The following is a 27,549-nucleotide window of genomic DNA, read 5'->3' as shown; positions in this document are numbered from 1 at the left end:
TCTAGGTGGAGTGGGGACACAGGCTTCCTGGACTAAGCCACTTGCTATAGCTGGGTCTCCCTTGACAGATTAGCTCACACTCCTTATTGTATCTCATGGTGGAAAAGGAGTGTCTCAGACCCAGAGAGTAAGGAGAGTGCTTTCCCTAGCTGTTTATTTTTGGTGGGACTCCCTCTTGCTGCCCCTTGACCAATATTATTAGAGGAATGAGAGGAGAAATGAATCTACCTGGATGCCTCATCTTGCTAGGTAGTGGGTTGGGAAACAGTGGGCCTGGATGAGTGGGTAAAGATGTAGGATGCCCTATCACTGTGTTGATTGTGCAGCCCTGGGGTCCCCAATCAGCTCATTTTCTTCTTGCCACTTTTTAGAGTTTTTCTTTGTTTTCTTCTTGCATTATTTCCAGGGTTCATAGTTGTGCTTAGCAAAAAGAAATTGATCTACACCATCTTGTCCCAACTAAAACTCTCTACCATCATATTTTGACTCATCATATTTTAATTTGTTAGGCACAATCGTATAATCAAGGATTCCAATCACTGATAACATTAATTTATAATATATACATGGTCTGCTTTCAGGAGGTTTCTGAGGCAGCTAGAATGATGAATAGGGAACAAGATAGTGTAGATTCACTTTTCCTTGCTGCTTCCCTGTAATACAAATAAATACCCCAGAAATTTTTCAGCTAATCATGATACAAGGGCTCTGAAAGCTGGAAAGAAGATGGGACTGCCTAGAGAAGCGACAGTGTGGTGAGTGCCCTGGGTTTTCTTTTCATGTTCCATGCATATCTGGACTGGATACTGGAGAGACCTGAAATCTAGACTGTCAGAAGACATAGATATAAATCCCAAGAAAAATCTGCACTCTCCGAACAAAGGATTAGGAGAGGGAAGTCTAATAGAGACCTAGAGGGGACTACAGCCCTTGCTCTTGGAGTATGGGCTGGCCACCCAGTCTGACCACAGTGGCAGCCTCAACATCCTGGTGGGCTGAACCACCCCCAACTTCACACCCGGGGCACTGACAGGTGGGCTGATCTGCCTGCATGGACAGTATTGAATCATCTGGCCAACTCAATGGAGCACAGAAGGGCAGGCATTCCATCCATAGGAGCAATGCCAGCAGAACCTGGTGTTTCTCTGACTCACACCAACTGGCAGAAAAGGACTCAGGCCCAGCCACTCTGGCTGTCTGCATTCCCCACAGAAGGTGGCCCAGGGAAACAGCTTCAGCCCCTATAGGTAGCACTAGTAGGGAACTGATCAGAAGACCTTGTAGTGCCAAAAGAATGAAGCAGACCAGGGCAGCATGCAAGGGTTCTGAAGACTAAACTGTCATTGGAACTACAGCACAAAAAAATAGACCAGAACTTACATGCTAAACCTAAATAGGGTGACTGTTTGCTAAAGTAGAAGATTTAAATAGGATCAAAACTCTCTAACATCATAACCCAAGTGCTCATGATACAACAGAAAATCAATAGAAAATGTCCAGGATACAATAGAAAAATACATAGATTGATGGGTCAGAATAGAAGGTCCAGTAGTAAACCCACACACATATGGTCACTTAATTACAACAAAGCAACTAAGAGTATACAACAGTCTCTTCAATAAGTGGTGTCAGGGAAACTGGACAGCCACATGCCAAAAAATGGAACTTTCTTATGCTACGAAAATTGAATCAAAATGATATGAAGACTTGAATGTAAGACCTGAAATCATAAAACTAGAAGAAAACATAGGTGGTGAGCTCCTTGACACCAGTCTTGGCAATGACTTTTTTGAATTTGACACCAAAAGCAAAGACAACAAAAGCAAAAATAAACAAGTGGGACTACACTGAACTAAAAAAGTTTCTGCACAGCAAAGAAAACCATCAACAAAATAAAAGGCAACCTACTTCATGAGAGAAAGTATTTGCAAGTCATATATCTGATAAAGGGTTAATATCCAAAATATATAAACATACAACTCAATAGCAAAAAAAAATTAATTTAAAAATGTGCAGAAGATCTGAATAGTCATTTTTTCCAAAGAAGACATATAGATGGCCAACAGGTACATGAAAAGATGCTCAGCATCACCAGTGATTAGGGAAATGCTAATCAAACCACAATGAAATATAACCTCTATCACACACCTGTTAGAATGGCTATTATCAAAAAGAAAAGAAATAACAAGTGTTGACAGGGATGTGGAGAAAGGGAACCCTTGTGCACTGTTGGTGGGAATGTAAATTGGTGCGACCACTGTGGAAAACAGTATAGAGGTTCCTCAAAAAATTAAAAATAGAAATACCATATTATCCAGCAAATTCACTTTTGGGTATTTATCCAGAGAAAATAAAAACACTAACCCAAAAAAGATATCTGCACCCTTATGTTCATCACAAATTGCTTACAATAGCCAAGCTATGGAGACAAACTAAGTGTACATTGACTTTTGAATGGATAAAGAAAATATGGTGTGTGTATTCCACACAATGGAATAGTATTCAGCCACAAAAGAGAATGACATCTTGCCATTTGGAACAACATGGATAGACCTTGAGGGTGTTATACTAAGTGAAATAAGTCAGAGAAAGACAAGTATTATATGGTTTCACTTACATGTGGAATCTAAATTTTTTTTAAAGCCAGAGGTGCCTGGGTGGCTTGGTCGGTTGAGCAGCTGACTCTTGATTTCGGCTCAGGTCATGATCTCATGGTTCATGGGATCAAGTCCCACACTGGGCTCTGTGCTCACAGCGTGGAGCTGCTTGGGATTCTCTCTCCCTCTCTCTCAGCCCTTCTCCTGCTTGCATGTGTGCTCATGTACACTCTCTCTCTGCCTCAAAATAAATAAATATACATTTTTTTAAAAATTAAAGAAAAACACAAATAAACAACAACAACAAAAAACAAACCCAGAAAGCATAAAACTAAGCTTATATATAAAGAGAACAGACTGGTGGTTGCCGGGGGTGGGGCAGAGGGCTGGGGATGGATAATTGGTAATTTGTACCTTTTGACTCCAGTTATAAAATAAATAAGTCCTGAGGGTGTAATGTACAAATTGGTGGCTATATTAATAATACTGTATTGCATATTTGAAAGTTGCTAAGAGAGTAAGTCTTAAAAGTTCCCATCACAAGGAAAAAAATTATGTAACTGCATATGGATGTTAACTAGATTTACTGTGATAATCATTTTGCAACATATGCAAACACCAAATCATTATTATGTTGTATACTTGAAAAGAATGTGATGTTGTATGTCAATTATATGGGAAGGAAGGAAGGAAGGAAGGAAGGAAGGAAGGAAGAAAGAAAGGGAGAAAGAAAGAAAGAAAGAAAATCACCCATAATACCAAGAATTAGATAAGCCACAATTTGAATGAGAAAAGACAATAAACTGACACTGATATTAAAATGATTCAGATAGGGGTGCCTGGGTGGCGCAGTCGGTTAAGCGTCCGACTTCAGCCAGGTCACGATCTCGCGGCCCGTGAGTTTGAGCCCCGCGTCCGGCTCTGGGCTGATGGCTCAGAGCCTGGAGCCTGTTTCCGATTCTGTGTCTCCCTCTCTCTCTGCCCCTCCCCCGTTCATGCTCTGTCTCTCTCTGGCCCAAAAATAAATAAACGTTGAAAAAAAAAATTAAAAAAAATAAAATAAAATGATTCAGATATTGGAATTATCTGACAAATATTTTTAAGCAGTCATTATAGAAATGCTCCAACCAGTAGTTATAAATTCTCTTAAAGCAAATGAAAAAATAGAAAGCCTCCACAAAAAATAGAAGTTATAAAAAAGAACCAAATAGGAATGCTGAAAAATAAAATGACCAAAATAATAACCATAGACATAATACCATGAAAAAATCATAGATATGATAAAATAAATACATCAAAGTCAAGAGCAATATGCTTAAGAGTCACATTTAATGTTTACTATGTGCCAGGTGCTGTTTCAGGCATTTTCATTGTATTAATTCGTTTAATCTTCATAAAATACAAATCAGAAACACTACATGATCCAGTAATTCCACTGCTGGATATTTACCCAAAGAAAGAAAAGATAATTTGAAAAGATACTTGCACTTCAATATTTATTGCAGCATTATTTACAACAGCCAAGATATGGAAGCAACCCAAGTGTCCATCAATTGATGAATAGATAAAGAAGATGTGATATATATACACAATGGAATATTACTAAGCTATTAAAAAGGATGAAATCATGTGATTTGCAATGACATGGATGGACCTAGAGGGTTATTATGTTAAAGTGAAATAAGTCAGATAGAGAAGGAAATGCTATATGATCTCACTTACATATTAAATATGAAAAACAAAACCAATAGGGGGGCCTGGGTGGCTCAGTTGGTTAAGTGACCAACTTCAGCTCAGGTGATGGTCTCATGGTTTGTGAGTTCAAGCCCTGCGTCGGACTCTGTGCTGACAGCTCAGAGCCTGGAGCCTGTTTCGGATTCTGTGTCTCCCTCTGTCTCTGCTCCTCCCCCACTCACACTCTGTCTCTCTCTCTCAAAAACAAAGATTAAAAAATTTTTTTTTAGAAAAACAAAACAAATTAATAAACAAACAAAAAGCAGAATTGGACCTATAAATACAGAGAACAAACTGATGATGCCAGAGAAAAGGGCATGGGGTATGGGCACAATGAGTGAAGGGGAGAGGGAGATATAGGCTTCCACTTATGGAACAAATGAGTCACATGGATTAAAGGTACAACATAGGAAATATAGTCAATACTATTGCAATAGCATTGGATGGTGACAGATGGTAGCTACACTTATGGTGAGCACAGCATAACACAGAGAAGTTGAATCACTATGTTATCCACCTGAAACTAATGTAACAGGTGTGTCAACTATACTAAAGTTTCTAAAAAATTAAAATAAAAAAATCACTTCCCAGCTTAAGACTCTCCAGTGTCTCTCTATCACACTCAGAATAACATCCCATGTCCTTGAGAAGACTTATAGGTCCCACTTCTGTGTTCAGATTCCTCTCTTCCCACTCTTCTGCTCATTCGCCAACCTCCACGTCCAGACTTTCTTTCTGTTCTTTGAATTCATTCCTGCCTCAGGCCCTTTGGGCTTGCTCTTTCCTCTGTCTGCAATACTTGTCCCTCAGATATTCACTTGGCTGACTCTTTTTTTCATATTTCTGCTCAAAAGGCATCTTCTCAAGGAGGCTTCCCATGACCCTGTTTTACTGTCTTCAGATAAATCTTGCTATTGTCCCTTCTTTATTGTCTTACATCTTCCCCATTAAGATAGACAAGAGGGAGACCTTGTTTATCTTGTTTACTTTTTCATCCCCAGTAACTAGAACAGGGCCTGACTTATTGTAGGAACTCAAATATTTGTTGAATGAACAAATAAGTGAATGATGAGTTCCATAGTTTTCATTGTCTGAAAACCAGAGAAATGAAGTTTTTATTTCGAGACCTAACTTTGTCACACATGTCCTTATATAAAAGATACAATGAAATAGAAGACATTTTCACCCGTATATTTCATGGATTATTAACAGCAATATATCATTTATTATATTTCTGCATTCTAAAATATATATTTAGTATTTCTAAAAATGTGGAATTGGTAAGGAGGTTACCTTAGATCTTAGTGCTTAAAAAGTCTCTCTTAATTGGCCAAGACTGTATAAAGTTTATCAATTATTAAATATTAATAAATATGTGTTGAGCATGAAAAGCACCCACTGCTGGGCCTATGTCATGGATAAACCAATGTTACCCTTGTTCTTACCTGTGTCCCTGACAGCCTTCCTTTTCCTTGCTGAGGATGAAGCCTACTTCTTTCCCCATAAAGACCAGTTCCAGACCCTCTCTCTGTGACATCGACCCAGAGACCTCAGGACACTAATGGCCTCTAAGTGCTGCTGAGCAACAGCCATGTCATGCTGCAGGGCTCTCCAAACTGCCTGCTGGGTGCCCTGGGGCAAAAAGACACAAACTCTAGGCCTAGCCTTTGAGGAGCATACGGGTCAGCAAGTGGGAGAATACATTAGCACAAGGAAAGCTCTAACCCTAACTGAAATAAATCTCCTATGTATTCCCTTCCCTAACTTCTCTATTTTTTGTTGATGTAATTTTTCCATCTTTGTGACTAATCGATGAATAAGACATTTAAGAGGAAGAGCTGGTTGGAAGAAGAATGTGATGACTTTATTTGAGGTTAAGTTTGAGGTTTTGATGGGACAGGCCGGGCTGAGTCATCTGTGCTCCCTTCTATTGACATGGACTCAACCAACTGAAGACACTGCCTTGGACAGATCTTTCTGATCCGCCTCCTGTTTGGTCCAGGTGCTTGTCTGAATGAGCTCCACAGCTTCAGAACCATCTCTGGGCTGACTCTCTTGTTCCCAAGCTAGTCGGGGATGGCTTTGGGGGTAACACTTTGTGCAGATTCTACCTACTGGTATCATAGATTGAAATAAGGAAGTCAAGAGGCAGCGATGATTTGGAGGGAGATTAAAAATTTAGATTTTTACGTACTAAGTATGAGGTGCCAGTGGGTCATCTACGTGGAGATGTCCAGTAGATAGTCCAAGAGGAATGGCTGGGAGGTGGGAGAGAAAGGTCCATCAAAAATGACTTAGGGGAGGAGTCATCTGTGAGGGCATGGTGATAGGTGACGGATAAAGAAGGATGAAATATCTTGGGGCCAAAGATTGGAAGAGCACCACTGGTTGGGTCTCAGGAAAATGCCTGCATATCAGGGGAGGAGAGATAAGGAGACTCAGAGGGATTGCTTTGGGGAAGAAATTGGATGAAAAGTTCTTGAGAGCTAAAGGAAGTTTTAAGAAGTGACCAATTCCATCAAATTTTACAGAGAAATTGAGAAGAACAAAGATGCACTCAATGAAAAATTTCTCTGGCAATTGAGATGATACTTATAATGAAAAGTATCCAAGAGAATGAACTGGAAATGCCTTTCTCTGGCCAGTGATGTTGCCAGAGACTGATTTACTGCCCACATCAAAGCCATGTTGACGTGATGTGTGTGTTTCCATCCTTAAGAAGGATTAATAGTGGAACAGCCAAAAAAAAAAAAAAAAAAAAAAAAAGGCAGATAGTGACCCATGACCAAAATACCTAAATGACAGATACTAACCTGTGATCCCTTTTTTCACCCAGAAGGTAGCAATACTGGGCATAGAAGAAAGAACTTCTCTTGATACAGATTCCATCATAATGATACCTGAAAAATAAAGGTTGTCTTAAAGATTATGTCAAACCACTGACATGCTTTACAGAAGCTACAGAATAGACTCGCTGATGAAGACCTGAAGTTCTTCTCGGAGTTTTATCATTTACTCCATCTATTAGCTCTGTTATGTAGACAGATTCATACTACTTCATACACATCAGCTTTGAAACAGGCTTGCAAATGTTCCACTCTTCTTCCCCAATTTAGGACACTCTGGTCTTAGAGAGATGTGACAGGGAGAGGCTCCTGCTGTCACTGCCATGAACGTTTTTAAAGTGAAGGGTAGCAATACCAATGTTCCCTGTACTGAGAACTGGACTTGAGCTCTCAGAAACCCAAGAGGGAGGAGGTTCCTTCTCTGCAGCCCAGGCACTTTGCTGAGCTGGGAAACTGTACCTGCTTGTCTAGGCTCAAAACAGCAGGACAAAACTTTTTCAAATTAACTATTACCCAGTGTTTAGTTTGGCAAATGCTTCGGCTGTCTTCATTCCCTCATGGGTAGCAGGCCCCTTTCCTAATTTGGCTTCCGTCCCTTCTCACTGATTTCCTGATCTCACTGATTTCTCCTATTTTTCTTCATTTAAAAGAAACAACAAATAACAATAGTAATTGAGTGACAATTATAACCCGATGCACCTGATAACACTGGAATTTCCTTTTGCGTTAAAAATACATAGAACATAGGTACCTGGTCTCTCAAAAATAATTCAAATATGCTAATTAGATGAGGGCTTAGAAATTTTACTTCAAAGAGTAACTAAAACAGTTCTATTGCTCTCTGCGTGTAATTATTTAAATATTTCAACAGTTAGACATTTATGTCAAAACGCTTAAAGTGTTCAAACAAGAAAACATATTGTAACTTGCATATTTTTAACAAAATCACTAAGAAAACAGAAATGAACACTTCATTCTAGTATCACCTAAATTACTCCAGGCACTAGGATTTCATTTGAAGTATGAGAATTCTCTGGTAAGAGTTGATATTTATAGTTCATTTAGTTTTGCATTTTTTGTCACCCATTTTTTGATTTTTCAAAATGTTTGTCTTTTAACATTTCAAATAAAACAAAAATGATAAACCTACCTGGCACTTCCTCTCGTGCCTAGCCTCCGGGTACCAAGATCAGGAAAAACCAAACGCACAAGCTGAAAGAATAAGCCAGATTTAAAGCTGGGATTTGAAAATATAGAAATAAAACTTACAGTTTCTTTTCTTACAATGTTTACATTGTATTTCCTCTTTTTATTATAAAGAAAATATATGCAAATGAAATTTGGAAAAATCAGACAAGTATCAAGACAAAAATATACCATTCAGAGGAAACCACCATTTAAGCCCCAGTGTGGTTCCTTCTAGTCTTTTTTTCAAAGCTTCAATATGTGTATGTACTCTGTGGGTGTTCATGTGAAACAGTTAGCATGTGTGCAGTTTTGCTTTCTACTTTCTCCCCTCCCCTTTGTAACATAAACATTTCCCCTTGTCATTAGGAATTCTCTAAAAATAGGGTTATCAATAGCTGCATAATAGTCCATCATGTGAGTTGCCATGATTTTACTATTTTCCTCTTTTTCCAATGTGATAGTCATTTTCACTTTTTACTATACTATTCATTTGTTTACTTATTCTTTTTCGTTTTAAGGTTTTGGTAGCAAATGCTATTAAAATATTGAATAACACGGCTACTTCTGACTCAACTTCTCATGTCCTAGTTATGTTTTTGATGTGTTTTATTAGCACTGATATATGTTTATAATCAATTACATTAAAAAATAGAAGTCTGTTCCATTTGCCTTATTAGAAGAGGTCCATGACATTCACGGTATCCAAGTGCACGTCTGTTGAAAGTGGAAATCCTGGAGCATGGTGGAATTAGAAAAATACAGAGCATGGAAGGCACAGTGTTTTGAGCAGTCAAGTAATGATTTCTGCTATTTTTCCAATCCCCTCCATAATCATTCAGCCTCTTTTTTCTGTTTAGTTTCTTGTGACATCCCTCTTTATTTTTCTCTTAATTTCCAAGTAGTAGGATTTGACAGTGTCTAATGTTTCTCTGGTCTGGTTCCAGCCCTATCAGTTCCTACCAGAAGCCACCCAAACCCGGGAAAGTGGGGGGAGGAGGAAAAATGAAGAAATAGGAAAGGCAAATCTTACACAACTGAGCATCAAGGTTGTGGGGCCAAACTGAGAGGCTCCTTCAGGGAAGGGGGACCAAAATGTGCAGATGAAGAGTAAATCATAGGAGATAAAAGAAAACATCAGCAAAGTCTAAAAATGCAGAATTAGGGGCCAGAAATTCCTACTTTCAACTACAGATTCTGAAAATCCCATCACCTCTTAAGAAACTCACTTAAAACCTTCCCTATATATTTGGTTGTAAAATAGTACTATTTTAGTTGTAAAATAGTAGGTTTTTACAACCTTTTAGGTTCTTTAGTACTTAAAAGAATGGTGAGATTCAAGGCTCTGGGAAATAATCTGGTGTTTTGGAGGTATAAACAGAAATAAATTGCCTAGTTGTCTGGCAGCATAAAAATCTCTACATTTTATTTAATTGAGTAATACCAACCCCAGACTATCCTCTGATTCCATTTTATGATCAGGTACACCAGTTAAAATGTAAAAATCAACTGAGATGATTATTTCCAAAAAATGTAGTAACTAAAAAATGTATATTTAATATATAGACAGCTCACATAAATTAATGGGAAAACAACAATATCTCAATAGAAAGTGGTCTGGTGATAACACGTACCCACAAGATACATATGGCCAGAATGCATGTAAAAGTGCTTATCTTCCCTAATCATCCAATAAGTGCAAGTTGAAACAGCTAAATACAGTTCTTAACCAACAAATTTACTAGGTCAAAAATATTAGGGATTTGGGTACAAATATCAGAAACTACCATGAGGGTTGGGAATTGGTTACAATTGTCTAGAATCTCTCCTAGGGAAGTTACCAGGTACAGATGGAGACTAGAAAAGAGAAACAGCATAAACAACCTAAACTTCCAATAAGGGAAATGGTTAAATGAATTCTGGAACATCCACAAAGTATTTTGTACCATTATACAATATTTATTTTAAAATATTTTAATGTGAAAATGTTTACGATATTCTGAGAGATAAATAGGCATGTAATCATAAAAGGTAATTATTTCTTGAGTGCTTCCTATTTGCTAGCACTGCTCAATTCTTTTTACATGAGTTCTCTCATTAATTTCTTAAAAACATCTCATAAGGTAGGGACTATCATTAACAATATGAATTGCTTCATTTTACAGTTGATGATGTTGAGGCACAAAAAGATGAAATAACTTGCCCAGGGTTAGACCTAATTAGGTGCATTCCAGGCTTAGTGCTGTTAAAAAGCATACCATATTGCAAAATCAACAACACAGGAAACAAGTGTTGGTGAGGATATGGAGAAAAAGGATCCCTCTTGCACTGTTGGGAGGAATGCAAACTAGTGCAGCCGCTCTGGAAAACAGTATGGAGGTTCCTCAAAAAGTTAAAAATAAAATTGTCCTATGATCCAGTAATCACATTATCAACAATATTTACCCCAAAAATACAAAAACATGAATTCAAAGGGATACATGTATCCCTTTGTTTACTGCAGCATTATTTACAATAGGCAAACCATGGAAACAGCCCAAGTGTCCATGGATAGGTGGACGGATACAGAGATGTCATACACACACACACACACACACACACACACACACACACAAACACACACACTGGAATATTATTCAGCCACAAAAAGAAAGAATGAGATCTTGCCATTTGCAACAACTTGGATAGAGCTAGAGAGGATAATGTTAAGCAAAATAAGCCAGAGAAAGATAAATACCATATGATCTTACTCATATGTGGAATTCAAGAAACAAAACAAAGAAGCAAAGGAAAAAAGAGAGAGGAAGGGAGAGAGAGAGACAAACCAGAAACAGACTCTTAACTATAGAAAACAAACTGATGGTTACAAGAGGGGAGGTGGGTAGGGAGATGGGGGAAATAGGGGATCAGAATTAGAGAGTACACTTATCATGATGAAAAAAAGATTAAAAATTACACCGTATTGCATGCTGTCTACCCACCTATCCATCCACCTCTGTGCACACTCATCCATACATCAATATTTCAATCCATCCATCCACGTAGTATCTATACAACAGGATGAGGCATGAAGACAACAGACAACAGATAGCAAAGCAAATTTTGAGACACACATCTTATGGGACTTGCATCCTCAGGCATTTAGCTAAAATTGGGTTTTAAAACCCTAAAAAGTCCTCAATTCAAATCACTCATGAGGTAGAGAGAGGAGGAGGTGTAAGGGGATTTCTTATGGCAAGACCCTCTTATCTGTGAAGGGTGTGTGGGACAGAATGTGGCTCAATCACCTCAGGCCTAGCAGAAGGGGATTCATGATTCACTTGAAGAGCTCTTGGTGAGGTCCCTGCAGTTAGCATCTGGCTATGGCATAGGACTCCTTATAGACTACAGATGGGCTGGCCAGTGGACTTGGTGGACAGGCAGAGGAGAGTGGCTATCACCCTGGTTTCAGCCGTCACACCCATAGTCTGTTCAGGCCAAGAATGGCTGAGTAGTTCCCATAGCGAGAAGTTGTCTGCAAAAGAGCTGACATGTGGGAGAGCCCAGATTCTGCCCAGCAAGAGGCCCCCAGGATGGACAGTCAGGCTTCCGAAAGAGTTGTTCACCAAGACAAGGGAGGCATACTAGAACATTCCCATGGTCTGCTCTGAAGAAGCCACCAAAGGGACAAGGAAGCCAGAGTCTGCCTGGCCCCCAAAGTGTGAAGCTGAGAAGAACGAACTTTCTAGCCATTTTTTTCCTTCCCTGCTCCCAGAGGGGTCAAACCATCCCCAGCAAGTTTCAGGGAGGAGGGGTAGGGAGGGAAGGGGAAGCCCCCATGCCTAGTTCTCTGCAGGGAAGAAACTATCCTGAAGGAGCTGGGGAAAAGTTTCTACTTTAAACCCAGTTCAGTCTGGGTGTTATATAGAACTGGACATTCTAAGCATCAAACTGATATCATGTGGTAAATTAAGAGTGACAACAGTGCTCTGTACCACCCAAGGATTTCTAGAGAGGTCATCCTGCCCACTCACATGCTCATTCAGGAGTGAAGGAAGAACCACCCAATGAGCAGGTTCTAAGCACCACGGGAAACACAGACAAAGTCACTGTGTGATTAGTCCCTCAGCTCCTGCTGGTCACGTGTATGTGCATGTGTGCACAAACATGCAAATAAACTGTGCATGTGTGGCTACATCTGTGGACAATGAGGTTATAGCACTGTTTATTTTCCTCTTTTTTATACAGTTTTCTCTAAATTTCACATTTTCTATAAAGGGACTATAAACTTTTATAATCAGAAAAACTCAGTAAATGTTGTTTTTAAAAGGGAAGTCAGTGTTGTGGAAATTCCCTAACCCATGTGAGGTTATCACTTGCACCAAGAATGAGCATTACCCATCATATGCCCAGGGTTGCCAAAAAGAGCAAGAAACATTCCGACATCTGCACAGGAACTTGATGTGGAGTCTGGAATCAACTACATTCCCGGGGGAGGAGGGAGGAAATGAGAATTGGGTATTTTGTTGTTTCTCTTGTAAACATGCTTTGGAATCATATCCTTTTCCCCTTCCTCTCCCTTGTCCATTAGTCAAATTCAGGAGCAAGGGTCCCTTCCCAACTCAGGCTCCATTGAGTGGCCCATTCTTCAGGCAAATTCCCAATGAGAACTGAAAGTTAGTACCTCAGGGTCTTGAAGAATGGATTCTAAGGCAAGTATTAAGATGAAAAAGGCTAACTAAATACCCATTACCACATACTGGGGTCTCTTTTTAACTTTTCCTTTGGAATTCTCTGCAGTGAGACTACCCCAGAGGGGAAACCACTTACAAGAAACGTTGAAAAAGATTTTGAAAAATAGGCTTTGATTTCTTAGAAAAGGCAGCAGAGATCTTACAGAACTCAAACATGTCACGCTCAAGTCATGCCACTTCCATCTGATTAAGCTGCTGGGCAGGTAGAGAAGGAAAACGCTGCAGAGCCGGGGTACCCAGAACTGGCCCCCGCTTGAGGAAGGGTCCCCAGCTGCCAAGTGATGAAATGGCAAAATGTGGGCTGAATGATAAGTTAGCCTAGGGAATTCCTGGCTGGCTGGAAAAGCTTACTCAAGGACACCTAGCAAACATAATGTGTACTCAACATCTTACATGTGCTCATATCACTTTTATTTGCTGAGCTGGCAATGAGAGATATACTTTTCAAATATGTGAGCTTCACCAGGTTGAGAAGACTGGATGACCTACAAGATTCAAGATACTGGTAAATACAACTGCAGATTGCAACTAAGAAGTTGAAATATAGGAATAAGGGAGTGGCTGCTCCTGGATTCAAATGGTAACCTGCATAATGACAATAACCTGAGAGTGACAATATTTTGTATCTATGTAGAGTATTTCACAGATTACAGAGAAGTTTTGGAAGGCCTAATCTTAATTCATGTGAAAAAATACTTAAGGGTTATTTTTGTTGCCCACAAACTTAAAATGAAACCAACAGAGTGACACAGAAAGATAAAAGCCAATAGGAGCCCTCCTTTCAGCTTCCCCCCCCGCCATAAAAGTAAGAGCCCTGTCTTCTGAGCACTCCTAAGGCACCGGGCTGTACCCTTGGGGCTATCTACCTTTCAAGAAGAACATCAATAAATTGAAGTCATAATGAAGCAAGTGGGCAGGAAGGTAAAATTTTGGGATCCAGGAGAATTCAGTGTGGAGAAGAAAAGACTGGGAGATATAAAACATTGTCTCAGATATTTGAGCAGCTGCCACATTAGAAGATTCTCCTACGCATTTTATTATTGTCAAAAGTGCAGGATTTCCACAAATGACTGTGAGTTTCAGGGATGAAGCTTTTTGGATAAAGGAGTGGATCTAAAAATGCCAATGTTTTGGAAATAACACTGGAATCCACAGAATTGCTTGTGGGAGGGTAACCTGGAACAGCCATTTTGGAAAATAGTTTGTCCCCATCCCCAGACATCACAGCCACACACCCCCTTACCCTGGAAGGTTCATTCCTGGACATACACACCCAAGATAACATCTTCATGTGCACAGCAGGAAATATACACATGAATGTTCACAATAGCAAAAAAAAAAAAAAATCTGGAAACAACCCAGATGCTCATCAGTAGGACAGTGGATGAGTAAACTGTGAAATATTACACAATGGCCAATGAATCTAGATAAACCTTAAGATAATATTAAGTGGACAGAGTCCCAAAAGATGACAAATAACATGATACCACTTTTTAAAAAAGTTAAGCCACAAAAATTAAAAATATGCTTTTTAGAATGCATATATGAAATAGATTAGACAAAGAAAGTTAAATACCATATAATCTCACTTACATGTGAACATAAAAAAATAAAACAACAACAGGAAACAAATTCACAGATGCAGAAAACAGGTTGGTGGTCGAAAGAGGCAAGGGGCAAAGAGACGAGAAAATGGGTAAAGGTGGTCAAAAGGTTAGCAAATACATATAAATGCACTATAACTCTTTTTTAAAAAGCAAGGTGATGAGGAACAGGTTGATGGTTCCCACCAGTGGGGCAGGCAGGGAGATGGGACATGGGACCACTGGTAATGTGGTTCATTTGTGGTGGTGATTTCACAGATGTTTACCACGTTGTTAAAAAGGAACTAAATAATCAGATGGAATAAGGCCATGCATGGATTCATGATGACAGTGTGTCATGAACCAATTCAATTCTGTCCATCTGAGGGCCACCGAAAAGAAGAAGAAGGAATGAAAAAAAGGAAAGAATGAAGGGAGGAATGGAAGATTTTGAATTGGCATCACTGTCCCCTGGTGAGCAAGCTCCTTGTCACCCACATCATTTCAGCTCAAGTCAGGTGGCTGCCCAAACTGGTATGGCTGTGCAGGTTGTGAGCTGCACCAAGGTCCCTGTTAGGGAGTTGAGTGGGTTTTCATCAGCCTGTGCTCTGCTTGCCAAACAAGATCCCGGGGAAGGACTGTGTTTGCCCAGAGGAAAAGCACAGAAATGTGCTGCCCCATCACCCAGCTCTAAGCCCTGTGGCTGTCTCTGTCCAGAGAGGGCATTTTGTTCTCATAAAAAGCTCCATCCAGAGGTACTTTCAAAGGGATCTTGCACTGGGTGTGGAATTGGACCAGGTGACCTCTAAGGTCCCTCTGAACTCAAGGATATTTTTCAGGGAATAACAAGTGGAAAGAGGTCTGACTCACAATTCAAGAGACTAGATTTGACACTGTAGGGGAGCAAAATTTGCCACCCCAAAATGGGTCTCTTTAGTATGTGGATTATTTTAGGCCGATTATTTTTAAGAAAGAGAAAGCTCAGGAAGAATCTTTGACCTTTCCCCTAAATGCATAAAAGCATTTAGAGGATCTGCTGTCCTCTAAGGGAGGCATCACCATAGATAACTACAGTATAATATTAACTAGGTGTGGAAGACAGGGAGGAATTTAACAAAATTTGTTTGTTAAAATTCTTCTATCATTTCTATATGGCCCAGCTAACATTTGTTTATCAAACATTTACTCTTTTTCATTTTCCTATGAATTTCATTCTTTCCCTTTTGAGGTCCCACATTCACAGCCCCTTCTCCTTAGCTCTGGGTGGCATATAAGCCTCAATTGCCTGACCATAGGGAATCCTTACACATACATAATCAAGTTTGATTTTCTCCTGTTAATCTGTCTCTTGCCAATTTAAATCTTAGACCAACCAAAAGAACCTGAAAGAGTAGAGGAAAATTTATTTGCCCAAACATAGCCCAAGCATTGCAACTAGCTGTGGGATCCTCAGCTTTAATCACTGCTGGTTTGTTTTCTTGACCTCTAACGCTGCTTGCCTCGGCCGATGGCTGTGACACAAGACAAAGCATTAAAGATGCCAACTGTTTCCTCCCCACCCACATGTCCTTCCTGCAGCCCTCTCTTGCCAGACTGTTATGATGTCGGGCACTGGGGCAGGAGCCCAGGTCCAGCATCATGGGAAGCACCATCCGAACAGCTAAAATGGGAAATCAGGAAGTCAGTGAAGGAAACCAGCTTCTGGGAAGGGGAATGCGGCAGGCCAGTGGAAAGGAGCAGAGTCCCAGTGGTTTAAGGATATACCAGAGAGAAAGTAAGAAGATACCTGGTGACTTACAGTCTAGTTGTGGGCTGTCCGAGATGGGAACCCCATCAATCACACATGGCAACTCTGCACTTGAAATGTGGCTAGCCCAAATTGAGATGGCCTGTACATGTAAAATACGCACCTGATTTTTGAGGCTTAGCATGAAGAATGAAAAAGTAACTCAACGATTTTATAATACAGATTCCATGTTGAAATAATATTTTAAATATTTTGGGTTAAATTTTAAAATAATAAAAATTAATTTCACCTTTTAAAATACTTTACGGGGCACTTGGGTGGCTCGGTCGGTTTAAGCATCCAACTTCGGCTCAGGCCATGATTTCTCATGGTTTGTGCGTCAGATTCTGTGCTGATAGCTAGGAGCCTGGAGCCCGGAGCCTGCTTGAGATTCTGTGTCTCCCTCTCTGTCTCTACCCCTCCCCCACTCACATTCTGTCTGTCTGTCTGTCTCTCAAATATAAATAAACACTAAAAATTTTTTTAAAATAAAATAAATAAAATACTTTAAAAATGAGGATACTAGGGTGTCCTAAATTATATCTATGTCTCCCATTACATTTCTGTTGGGCAGCACTGGACTAGACTCTGTGAAACCCAAACTTTTTATTGTAGGATTTAATGAGATATCCTTTTTCTTTAAAAAATTCTCCTTTTAACTTGTTTTGAGTTGGTGTCTGTCTATTCCTAAAAACCAGATAGAAAAGAGCCTTGGACATAAATACAACTTCATGATTGGAAGTTATTATTGTTAATTTAATAACAATTAAGTTCCATGATTCTATTAATTTTTTCCATCAACAAATCCTATTGGCTCTGTTTTCCAAATATATCCAGAATTTGACCCCTTCTCACTGCTACATCCCTGTCCACTCCCTGCCACCTGGGCTCTTTTCACCTCCCTGATTTGACCTCAAGGTCCTGAGAACCATCCTGGTCCTCTCTCCCTGTTCTCCTCCCTCCAGCTGTTGCAGCCTCTGTGCTGCTTAGGTTCCTTCTCCCCGCAGGGCCTTTGCCCAAGCTCTGCCTGTGCTGCTCTCTGTTCGTATATCCACATCCTCACTGCCTTATCTCTTTGAAGTCTGGACTCAAATATTACTTCTTTTAAAATTTTTTTAAAGTTATTTACTTGTTTTGAGAGAGGGAATGAGTGGGGAAGGGGCAGAGATACAAGGCCACAGAGGATCTGAAGCCGGCTCTGTGCTGACAGCAGTGAGCCCGATGTGGGGCTCAAACTCATGAACTGCTAGATCATGACCTGAGCCAAAGTTGGACGCTTAGCCCACTGAGCCACCCAGGTGCCCCTCAAATATTACTCCTGAGGGAAGCCTTTCCTGTTTGTCTTCCCTAAAATTACAACTCTTACATACACACACACACACACACACACACACACACACACACACACTCATCTCCTTTGGCTCTATTAGTCCCCTTAGCATTTATATTATCTAATATACTATGCATTTTATATTATTTGTCTCCCCTAAGTGTAATAAATTGACTAAATTGACTAAGGGCAGGAATTTTTCTTTGTCTTGCTCATTATTGTATTCCCAGCATCTAAAACAGTGTCTGGCACATAGCAGCTTCTCAATAATATTTGTTGTATGTGGAGGGTCTCAGAGAGACTATCCTTGTGCTAATAAATCTTTGCTCTATATTATATGGTCTACACAAAGCCCCTGACAGAGCCCTTAACCTCCAGAAAGGATATTTAAAAGTGGCTCTTGGGAGTTTGTGTGGTGCTAGATGTTGGCATTTCTGTGCAGGGAATAATGGCCCAACAAACCTGGCTGAGTATTTGGAGCATTTAGAGCTGCCATTGTTGTTCTTTCTTAGGCATCACCCCACTCCTTACCTTTCCTGGCTTCTCACTATTAAGTGTGGACAAGGGACAGAATGGCTTTTCAAAGAAGATAAAGAAGTATATTAGCTATCTGGTTGGCTTCCTAGAGTGAAGCCAATTTTTCCCACTGAGAACCCAAATAAACTATGGTATTTCCTCACCAATTCACTTGCATACGTTTTTTTTACTCAGTGAATACTCTTTTTTTTATCTTTACAACCTACCTTCCCAAATGTGGCTGGATTGACTTGGGTCTGAGCATTGTGACCACAGGTCTCCACATAAATCTCATACATCAGGCAACGAGGTACACTGTACCCTTCACAAATACAGAAATTGTCAACCAACCTGCGGGGAGAGGAAGACAAGGCAGAGGAAATTGGCATTGGTTTTTCTAAAGTAGGACATTTTGATAAGGATCAATAGTCAAATACAAGTGTGGGATCCAAGGAAATGAAACCTGTTTAATTCATTGAATGCAAAGGCTCACCAATCAGCATCAATAACATACCTTTTTGTTCTCAGCCCAGAGTTAAATATATTGATTGTGGGCCTTTATTTTTTTATTAGGTCTTTAATTTTAATTCTAGTATTGTTAACATACAGTGTTATATTAGCTTCAGGTGTACAATATGATGATTAAACAATTCTATACATGAGTAAGTGCGTATCATGATAAGCGTAGTCTTTGACCCCATCACCTAATTCACCCATCCTCCCCTTTGGTAACCATCAGTTTGTTCTCTATGGTCTGTTTCTTGGTTTGTCTCTACTTTTTTTTCTTTTGCTCATTTGTTTTGTTTCTTAAATTCCACATATGAGTGTAATCATATGGTATTTGTCTTTCTTTTATTCTGCTTAGCATTATACTCTCTAGATCCATCCATGTTGTTGCAAATGGCAAGATTTCATTCTTTTTTATGGCTGAATAATATTCCTGTGTGCGTGTGTGTGTGTGTGTGTGTGTGTGTGTGTGTATCACATCTTCGTTATCCATTCATCTATCGATGGACACTTCAGCTGTTTCCATAATTTGGCTATTGTAAATAATGCTACAGTAAACATAGGGGTGCACGTATCTCTTTGAATTAGTGTTTTTATATATTTTTGGTAAATACCCTGCAGTGCGATTACTGGATCATAGCGTAGTTCTATTTTTTTTAATGTTTATTTATTTTTGAGAGAGAAAGAGAGACAGAGTGAGAGCAGGGGAGGGCAGAGAGAGAGAGGGAGACACAGATCTGAAACAGGCTCCAGGCCCTGAGCTGTCAGCACATATCCCGATGCAGGGTTCGAACTCACGAACTGTAGATCATGACCTGAGCCAATGTCAGACACTTAACCGACTGAGCCACCCAGGTGCCCCTGGGTAGTTCTATTTTTAACTTTTTGAGGAGCCTCCATACTGTTTTTCATAGTGGCAGGACCAGTTTGCATTCTGATTGTGATCTTTTAGTTATCAACATGGTGGATTTTTATTGTCGTTTTGTTTTGTTTGTTTTTTGGTTTGTTTTTGTTTTTGGCATGTAGGAATATTAAAAAGAAGCCCGAATTATTGGCTCATCAGACACTTGGCTCAGCAGCCAAGATCTCTGTAGCTAAAAAGTGGGAATTATGTATTTGCTCTATCACCCCTGCAGGTGACTGCTGGAGTCAGCACAGCCTGCCAGTCCCTGTGTGCCTGTGACCCAGGGCACGTGTGTGACGCTTTGCCTCCGTCCTCCAGTTGTTTGCACAGTGTTTAAACCTGAGTCCTGTTGGTCAGGCCACCATATTTTGATCTTTTAAACTGAGATGAGATATAAAATACAAGAAACCAAGAGACAGAGAGGCAGTACACTTTCACTCTTCAGCTGAGTGGCATTTATGTGATCTGCTGCACCCTAGGCCTCTGCTCAGGGTGGGGGTCTTCACTGTTCAAGTGCTCCCATGCCCGGCGGGGGGGGGGGCAGGCGGGGGCCCCTTCTTGGCAACCAAGGGCTCTGCTTGTGGCTCACAGCCCACAGCCAGCCCTCTGGGGACAGCCAGGTCCCTGTTCCAGCAACCGGTATGTGTGTGGGGCAAGAAGTGAGGGAGACTGAGGTCCGAAAGTGTGGTCCCTAGTGACATCTGATCACAATATTCCCTGTCCTAGTTGAGGAGAGACTCTCGGGTTCTTCTCATTCTCTTTCTCTTTTAGAGAAATATCCAAAGCAAGCCAATATAATTTTTAAACATAGAAGAATTTTTCAGCAGGGAATTTACCAATATCTCTTCTTTCTCATTGATGATATACAGCTTATTTTCTGGGATGAGGTATGCTGAGGCCCAAATTTACTTTCCCTGAGAGCTAAAGACCACAGTCACAGTTGTTGACCCATTCATTGGCTTCCTAGGAAAATGAAAAAACAACATATGGTGGAGGATGGGGGAGGAATCTTTGGCCCTGTATCTGAGGTGTATAAATGACCAGAGGCCAGGTGGCTTAAAACAAGAGATTTATTCTCTCACAGTTCTGGAGGCTGAGAGTCCAAAATCAAGGTGTCCATAGGAATGGGTCCTTCCAGAGACTCTGAGGGAGAATGTGTTGTATGCTCTTCTCCTAGCTTTTAGTGGTTGCTAGATATCCTTGGCATTCCTCGGCTTATAGAGGCATTGCACTCATGTCTGTCTCTGTCTTCACCTGGGCTTCTCTTCTCTGAACGTCCTCTCTCCTCTTCTAAGGAGGATGTGAGAGATTGGATTTAGGGCCCAGCCTACTCCAGCATGATCTCATCTTAACTAATTACATCTGCAAAGACCCTGTTTCCAAATAAGGTCACATTCTGCGATTCCAGATAGATATGCGTTTGGGGGGACACTATTCAACCCAGTTCCTGCCCAAGGAGGGGGTTTTCTGAGAGTCTTCTTAACATCATTGTGGGAAGGGGACACTTGGGATACTTCACAATGGCTTAAATCTAGCTGCTCCGGCATCAATTATCTGGCTCAATCTTGAATACAGGATGATGTCTATTGGTGGGGTGGGAACAGGGAGTAGCAAATTCATATAACTAGGTGATGTCTGTATACACTTTTTGTCAAGACACCACTTGCTGATACATGAAAAACCCATACCTGAAGTATAACAAAAAATAGCTATGCTGTGGAAGCTGCAGCACAATGTGATAGATGTTAAGTTCAAACTCACTGTTGCTTATTCATAGCTACTACTGATTTAGTCACAGAATGGTCTTCTTAAAAAAGAAACACACAAAATATTCACTCCTTAAAATGAACTCTAAATTTTTGTGAACTGCTCTTCCTCATCATGGAAATTCATGTGTTCCAGGCCTCTGTGAACTGTGTCCACCTACTGAGCCTGCTGGGTGCACAAGACTAAATAATACTATCAATAAGAATAACGGCGAAGGTCTACGATGAGACTTTTTTCTCTGTCACACACCTAAACAAAGGGCTGCTTTTTGGCTTTAAGCCTTGCACTGCCACTTGGTGACTTTGCTGCTTTGATCCTGGCTGCACCCCATTTCAGTCTATGTGCCTTTGGTCATTTCCCCAAAGTCCTCAGCCAGATCTCAGAGACTGGCCTGTGGTGGGCAGCCAGCATACATTAACTGGGAAAAATGGAAGGTTTGAAAGAGGTTTTAGTTTGTTCAGTCTGAGCATCTATTCGGAGTCGTGCCTTTACTTCAGCTCAAACAGCAGTTTGTTCAGCATTCAGTCTCCTATGCTCATAGGAAATTACGATCATGAGTATTACCCAAGGCTTTGCACCTCATAGACCCATGCTTAAACTCTGATTCGGAGAACCCTCATAGGGCTTTTGTGACCGGAAAACAAGCACGTGATGTGCCTAGTACACTTGCAGGCACATGGAAGCTCTTATTGTTACCATTTCAGTGTCCACCTCCAAAACCTTGAGCAGAAGCAAGAAAGACATCCATGCTGGTAGACTGGTAGCACAGAAACACCTGTGATAAGTGAGCCTGACTTTCAACTCCATGTGGATCCAAGGAGAGGCTGACTGGGGATGTGTAGGCAGTAAGGCTGGGCAGAACCATTGGCAGGTGAGATTGGTTCATGATTTCACACTGTGCAACCAAAATGTCATTTGGTGGTCCATAATTATAAAGCTTGTCCTGGTATGGAGTGAATCTGATCACTGAATTCCTTGCTGAGCTGCATAGGAACTGTATTTTCCAGGTCTCACAATCAGATGAAGTTGATTGCTAGGATCTTAAAAACATTCATGATGTTCTCTTCATTTGAGTGATGGGCAGTCTGATAATAACCAACATCAGAGCACACATACCTAGCCCTGCGATTCTCACATTTTCTGAGTGCTCCTTTTCATGGCAAAGAAAAACATAACTCTGGGAATTACGTATGCTTGGGAATTATAGTACCCTTTGATTCAGCCTGATCAAAAATTCTTATGAATTCTGTATCTTTCAAAATAAATTTGCATTTCATTAATTTCCATAGTCTTCAGAAATTCGAGAAAGCCATATTAAATGTGGGAGACAGTTATTTTAGTCTATAGCCAGGCTCAGCATGCACTGGGATTAGAAGATGCTTAGTTTCCTCGGAGGTGTGAAGCCAGGGGCCCCACCCAGTCAGACCTGTTTGGTCTGCACCCCCCTAGCAGGGGAAGTCAAGTCACTGGTCTTCATCCCTTTGTGCTCCCGGAGGTCTGACCACCTCTCTCTCCATTTCTCTAGTCTTTCCTGTCTGTGAAACAGAAAACGTCTATTACTTCTATTCCTGGAGACAGTTCCATTCCTTCCAGGACCTTTCTCCTTGGAGAATTTATCATATGCTTATGACAGTGGCACTGAAGCCTCTAAGAAATGTTGAGGACCTGACTAGTGACTAGAAAATGAAGTAATGAAGTAATGCTGAAAATGGAACATTTCTTCCACGTGACAACAATCAGCCTCCCTTGACTTTCACTGGGAAGCCTGAGCTGTTTCTGAGTGTCTGGACAGCTCAGCTGCCAGTCAGTACCCACTGCTGCTCTTCTAGGAAGCTGGTCTCCTTGGGCATCTTTAAGACCTTCCAGGATACCAAGGCTCTGGATTACAAACTGAGCGGCTCTATTGCATGTGCGGTTTTTAAAATATATATATTTTTTTAATTGTGATAAAATACACATGTAACAAAATTTACCATTTTAAAATATACAGTTCAGTGGCATTAAGCACCTTTGCATAGTTGTGCAACCTTCACCACCATCCATCCAACCAAGTCTTTTCATTTTGCAAAACTGAAATTCTGTACCCATGAAACACTAACTCCTCATTCCCTGTGCCCCAGTCCCTGACAACCACCATTTTACTTTCTGCCTCTATGAACGTGACTACCTTAGGTCTCTCATACAGGTGGAATCACATAATATTTGCCTTTCTGTGACTGGCTTATTTCATTTAGCATATCTTCAAGAGTCATCCAATATTGTAGTATGTATCAGAATTTTCCTCCATTTTAAGGCTGAGTAATAGTGCATTATATGTACATATCACATTTTGTTTTTCCATCCATCTGTGGATGGACACTTGGATTATTTCCACCTTTTGGCTATTATACATAATGCTGCTATAAACATGTGTGTGCAAAAATCTGTTTGAGTCCCTGCTTTCCGTTCTTTGGGGTACGTACCCAGAAGTGGAACTGTGGGATCATAAGGGTAGTTTTATTGTCAATTTTTCTGAGGCACCGCCATACTGTTTTCCATATGGCTGCACCATTTTACATTCCCGCCAACAGTGCACACGGGCTCCAATTTCTCCATGTCTTTGACAACACTTGTTATTTTCTATTTTTGTTTGTTTGATAATGGCCCTCCTAATGGGTGCAAAGTGGTTGGGGCTGTGTTTTTAATGCCAATGTTAAAACCACCAGTACCAATGATCTGTTAAACATTCTGCCTCATAGACTGGATGCCTAAAGAGAAGCCCTCTACAGGAAACTATGCCTCTCCTCACTTCCATTGCTTCACCTCCTCCTCAAACTTGAAGAGCGTGACCCCTGTGTTTTAGAGGCCTGCAGGGGTAGGAATTCACAGCATAGGACTTGAATTAGTTCAGCTCACTGCTAAAATGGTCTACAGTATCCTAAGCGATTTAGGGCACCTGCACTGTGGGCAGCCTGCATTGTGTCAGTTCACAAGCAATGTTAGGAAGGTGTCCAGGTATTTTTGAATCTCTAATCATTCTTTCAAGTCTCTGGAATATAATGCAAACCCCAGAAACTCCAATTTACTAAATGGTGACCTGGAATAGTTGACAAAGGCATCCTCATAGTCCTTTCTTCCAAGAAGGAGCCACTGTGCTGAGGGGTCTGAGTTAGTGAGTGTAAAAGAAAGACAGCACTGCTGTGTAATATTCTGAAAACACCGTGTGGGCTCTAATATGTATTTTTTTGATTTTTTTCTCTTATGCAAGATAAAATATATCAAACATTTTCTTTTGGAGGAAAAGGGTAACCTTTTAGGCCTTTTCATGTTATAATCACAAACACACCCTTCATTTTTCTATTTCACTCATATAACTTTTTCAAAAAGCCTTTCCTGAGAAATAGTTCTTAAAATCTTGTTAAAAAGTAATCAGATTCTTCTATTTACTCTGCTATTTATTCACCTTTTAAATGTTAGGCTTTAGGTTTTAGGACTGGTTTCAATTATTTTCCTATTTATGAAAAGCTACAAACCCATGAGTTCATCAGTCCCAAGGGCTAATGATATTTTTCTTTCCAGTTTTTCTGCCCCTATTTAAATAGCCAGAAGTGAATTTTACAAACAATGTGGAATGCATTGTTAAAGCTAAAAATTGCTTTGCTTTAAGTTAGAAAACATCCCATTCTGGATCTCATACCAAGGGGAAACATTTCCTCTCAGGGCCAACGCCCACGTGCCTTCAGATGTATATGTAAGCCAGAGTCCAACCAACAGGACCCCTGGTGGGGGGCGGTCTGGATTGCTTCCCGCGGTCAGTGTGACCAACAGGGAAGTCCTCCCATGGAAAACCCACACCAGGAGGGCTTTTACTCTGTGTGTGTGTGTGTGTGTGTGTGTGTGTGTGTGCGCGCGCGCGCGCGCGTAAGTGTGTCTTGAGTCCCATCCAGGGCTAGGCTCGGGCAAGCCAGCATCAAAAGGCGCTGGTCCTGGGAGTGAACGTCTGTTCTTCCAGATTTTTTTTTTTTTTTTAAATTAGGGCTCCTGGAGCGCAGACGGTCGCTCCTCACACTGGGCATTGGCCCCAGGTCCTGGGGACAGCAACGGAGGAAGTGAGGTTTCCCCCCTTCCCTGCACCACCTATTCCATTCTACGGGCCCAGAGCGCCTCCCAGCCCTGACCTCGAAACCCGGCCGGGTGGGAAGGCGCCCGGGCCGCTCACCACTGGATGATGCCGCCGTGCACGCCCCGGGTGCCCACGCCGCCCGACGGGGAGGCTGGCACATCCTCGGCCATGGCGCAGACCCGCGCCCGCCGCACCGAGGCAGGGAGCGGGCGGCGGCGCTGCACCCGTCGGGCCGCCGCCGCTCCTCGGTGTTTACTTTAGAGCGGGGCGCGCGGCGGGCGCGGGGGCCGGAGACGAGACAGCGAGGCTGGAGCCCCCAGGCGCGCGGCGGAGGCTCGTCGGTCACGCGGTGCGGCCAGCTACGAGGGTTGGTTGGGGGCGGGCGGGGTCAAAAGATCGAAAGACAGAAATACAGAAGGCGCTCTTCTCACCTTGCTGCCAATCCATCAAACAAAGGAGGAAGCAATAAAGAAAAATCAGTGTATAAGTTTCAAACCAGGTCGTGGTGTTTGACTAGCAGTGGTCTTCAACCCTGCCCGCACTTTGGAATTACGTGGAGTTTTGAAAAATATTGACGCCCTAGCGCCAACACCAGAGGTTCCGATGTAATTGGTCTGGGGATGGGAGGGGCCTGCGCAAACCGGCTTTTACAAACTCCCCAGGAGTTTAGTGATGCTAGAGTGCACCCAGGGCTGAGAACCACTGGTCCTGAGTTTTGAGGGGAGCGGGCATCAGGACTTTTGAGAGGACGACCCCAGGTTACTCTAGTGGTAGCTCCTGTTGGGAATTGCTTGGAGTGATCCCCCAAACCTGCAGCCAGATGTTGGGAGTCTTTGCCCTCAAGAGCAATATGTTCACGTCGGTGCTGCATGATGTTTAACTGCTTACTCTCTCTCCCAACCTCACTTCTCTTATCAGGGATTGTGTGATTATTGTTAAGTATTAAGTGAGCTAATAAATGCAGGGCGTGTTGCATGAAGAAGAGCTCAGTCAGGCAACCGTTACTTTGGCTGCTGACTGCTTATAAGTTATCTCATAAGGATTTCTTCATCTAGACTAAAAATACACTTAACAACTCAACAACAGCAACAACAAAACAGCCCAGTTAAAAAATGGGCAAAGGGGCACCTAGGTGGCTCAGTCCGTTAAGCGTGACTTAAGCTCAGGTCATGAGCTCAGTTCGGTCCCCAAGTTGGGTTCTGTGTTGACAGGTCAGAGCCTGGAGCCTGCTTTAGATTCTGTGCCTCCCTCTCTCTCCCTGCCCCTTCCCGGCTTGTGCTCTGTCAATTTCTCTCTCTCTCTCTCAAAATTAAATAAACATTAAAAAAAGTTTTTTTTAATGGGTAAAGGACTTGAATATTTTCACCAAAAGAAGACATACAAATGACTTCATCATACAATGACATACAACATGGAAAGAGATTAAATGTCATTGGCCTTGAAGGAAATGCAAATCAAAATCATAATGAAATATCACTCCACATGCATTGGGATTGCTATTATTAAAAAGAAGAAATAAAAAAACAATTGTTGATGAAGATGTGAATAAAGTGGAACCATGTTCTCTTGTTGGTGGGAATGCAAAATGGTGCAGCTACTATAAAAACAGGTGGTTTCTTAAAAAATTAAAAATAGAATTAACATATGACCCATCGTTCCACTTCTTGGGTATGTACTGTTTGGGAGGAAAAATTTTCCTTCATCCTTCAAAGATTCTTATGGCCATCCTAAGAATTAAATTTACATCAGGCAGATTAACAGGAGAAAAACAAATTTAATTTTGTTTGTATGAGAACCCCACATATATAAGAGGTGTATAGACAGAAAGGTAAAATGAGGTATACATGCCATCCTGAGCTGAGGAATGGATAGCATCCTGGGGCATGACAGGGGAACAGGGCAATTCATAGGACAATAAGAAAAAGGGCAAATGTTTGGTAATTAGATGTTTGCCCTGCC

At 41.2% G+C, this 27,549-nt stretch overlaps 1 protein-coding gene across 3 annotated transcripts in view; it reads right to left on the bottom strand.

Annotated features, from left to right (window-relative positions):
* The window catches only part of RFX8 (regulatory factor X8), a 257,473-nt gene that overhangs the window by 38,175 nt on the left and 191,749 nt on the right, over positions 1-27,549 (bottom strand). For all 3 annotated transcript variants that reach the window (XM_043603128.1, XM_043603129.1, XM_043603130.1), the window contains exons 5-7: positions 18,538-18,661; positions 8,328-8,389; positions 7,145-7,231 (exon numbers count right to left, since the gene is read on the bottom strand). In XM_043603128.1, coding sequence (XP_043459063.1) covers positions 7,145-7,231; positions 8,328-8,389; positions 18,538-18,609 — 221 coding nt within the window. In that variant the 5' untranslated portion in view covers positions 18,610-18,661. The remainder of the gene's footprint in view (positions 1-7,144; positions 7,232-8,327; positions 8,390-18,537; positions 18,662-27,549) is intronic.

Source organism: Prionailurus bengalensis, chromosome A3, assembly GCF_016509475.1.
Source record: "Prionailurus bengalensis isolate Pbe53 chromosome A3, Fcat_Pben_1.1_paternal_pri, whole genome shotgun sequence".
NCBI lineage: Eukaryota > Metazoa > Chordata > Mammalia > Carnivora > Felidae > Prionailurus > Prionailurus bengalensis.
The sequence above is the reverse complement of the archived record's forward strand: the minus strand, read 5'-3'. Positions and strand labels throughout refer to the sequence as shown.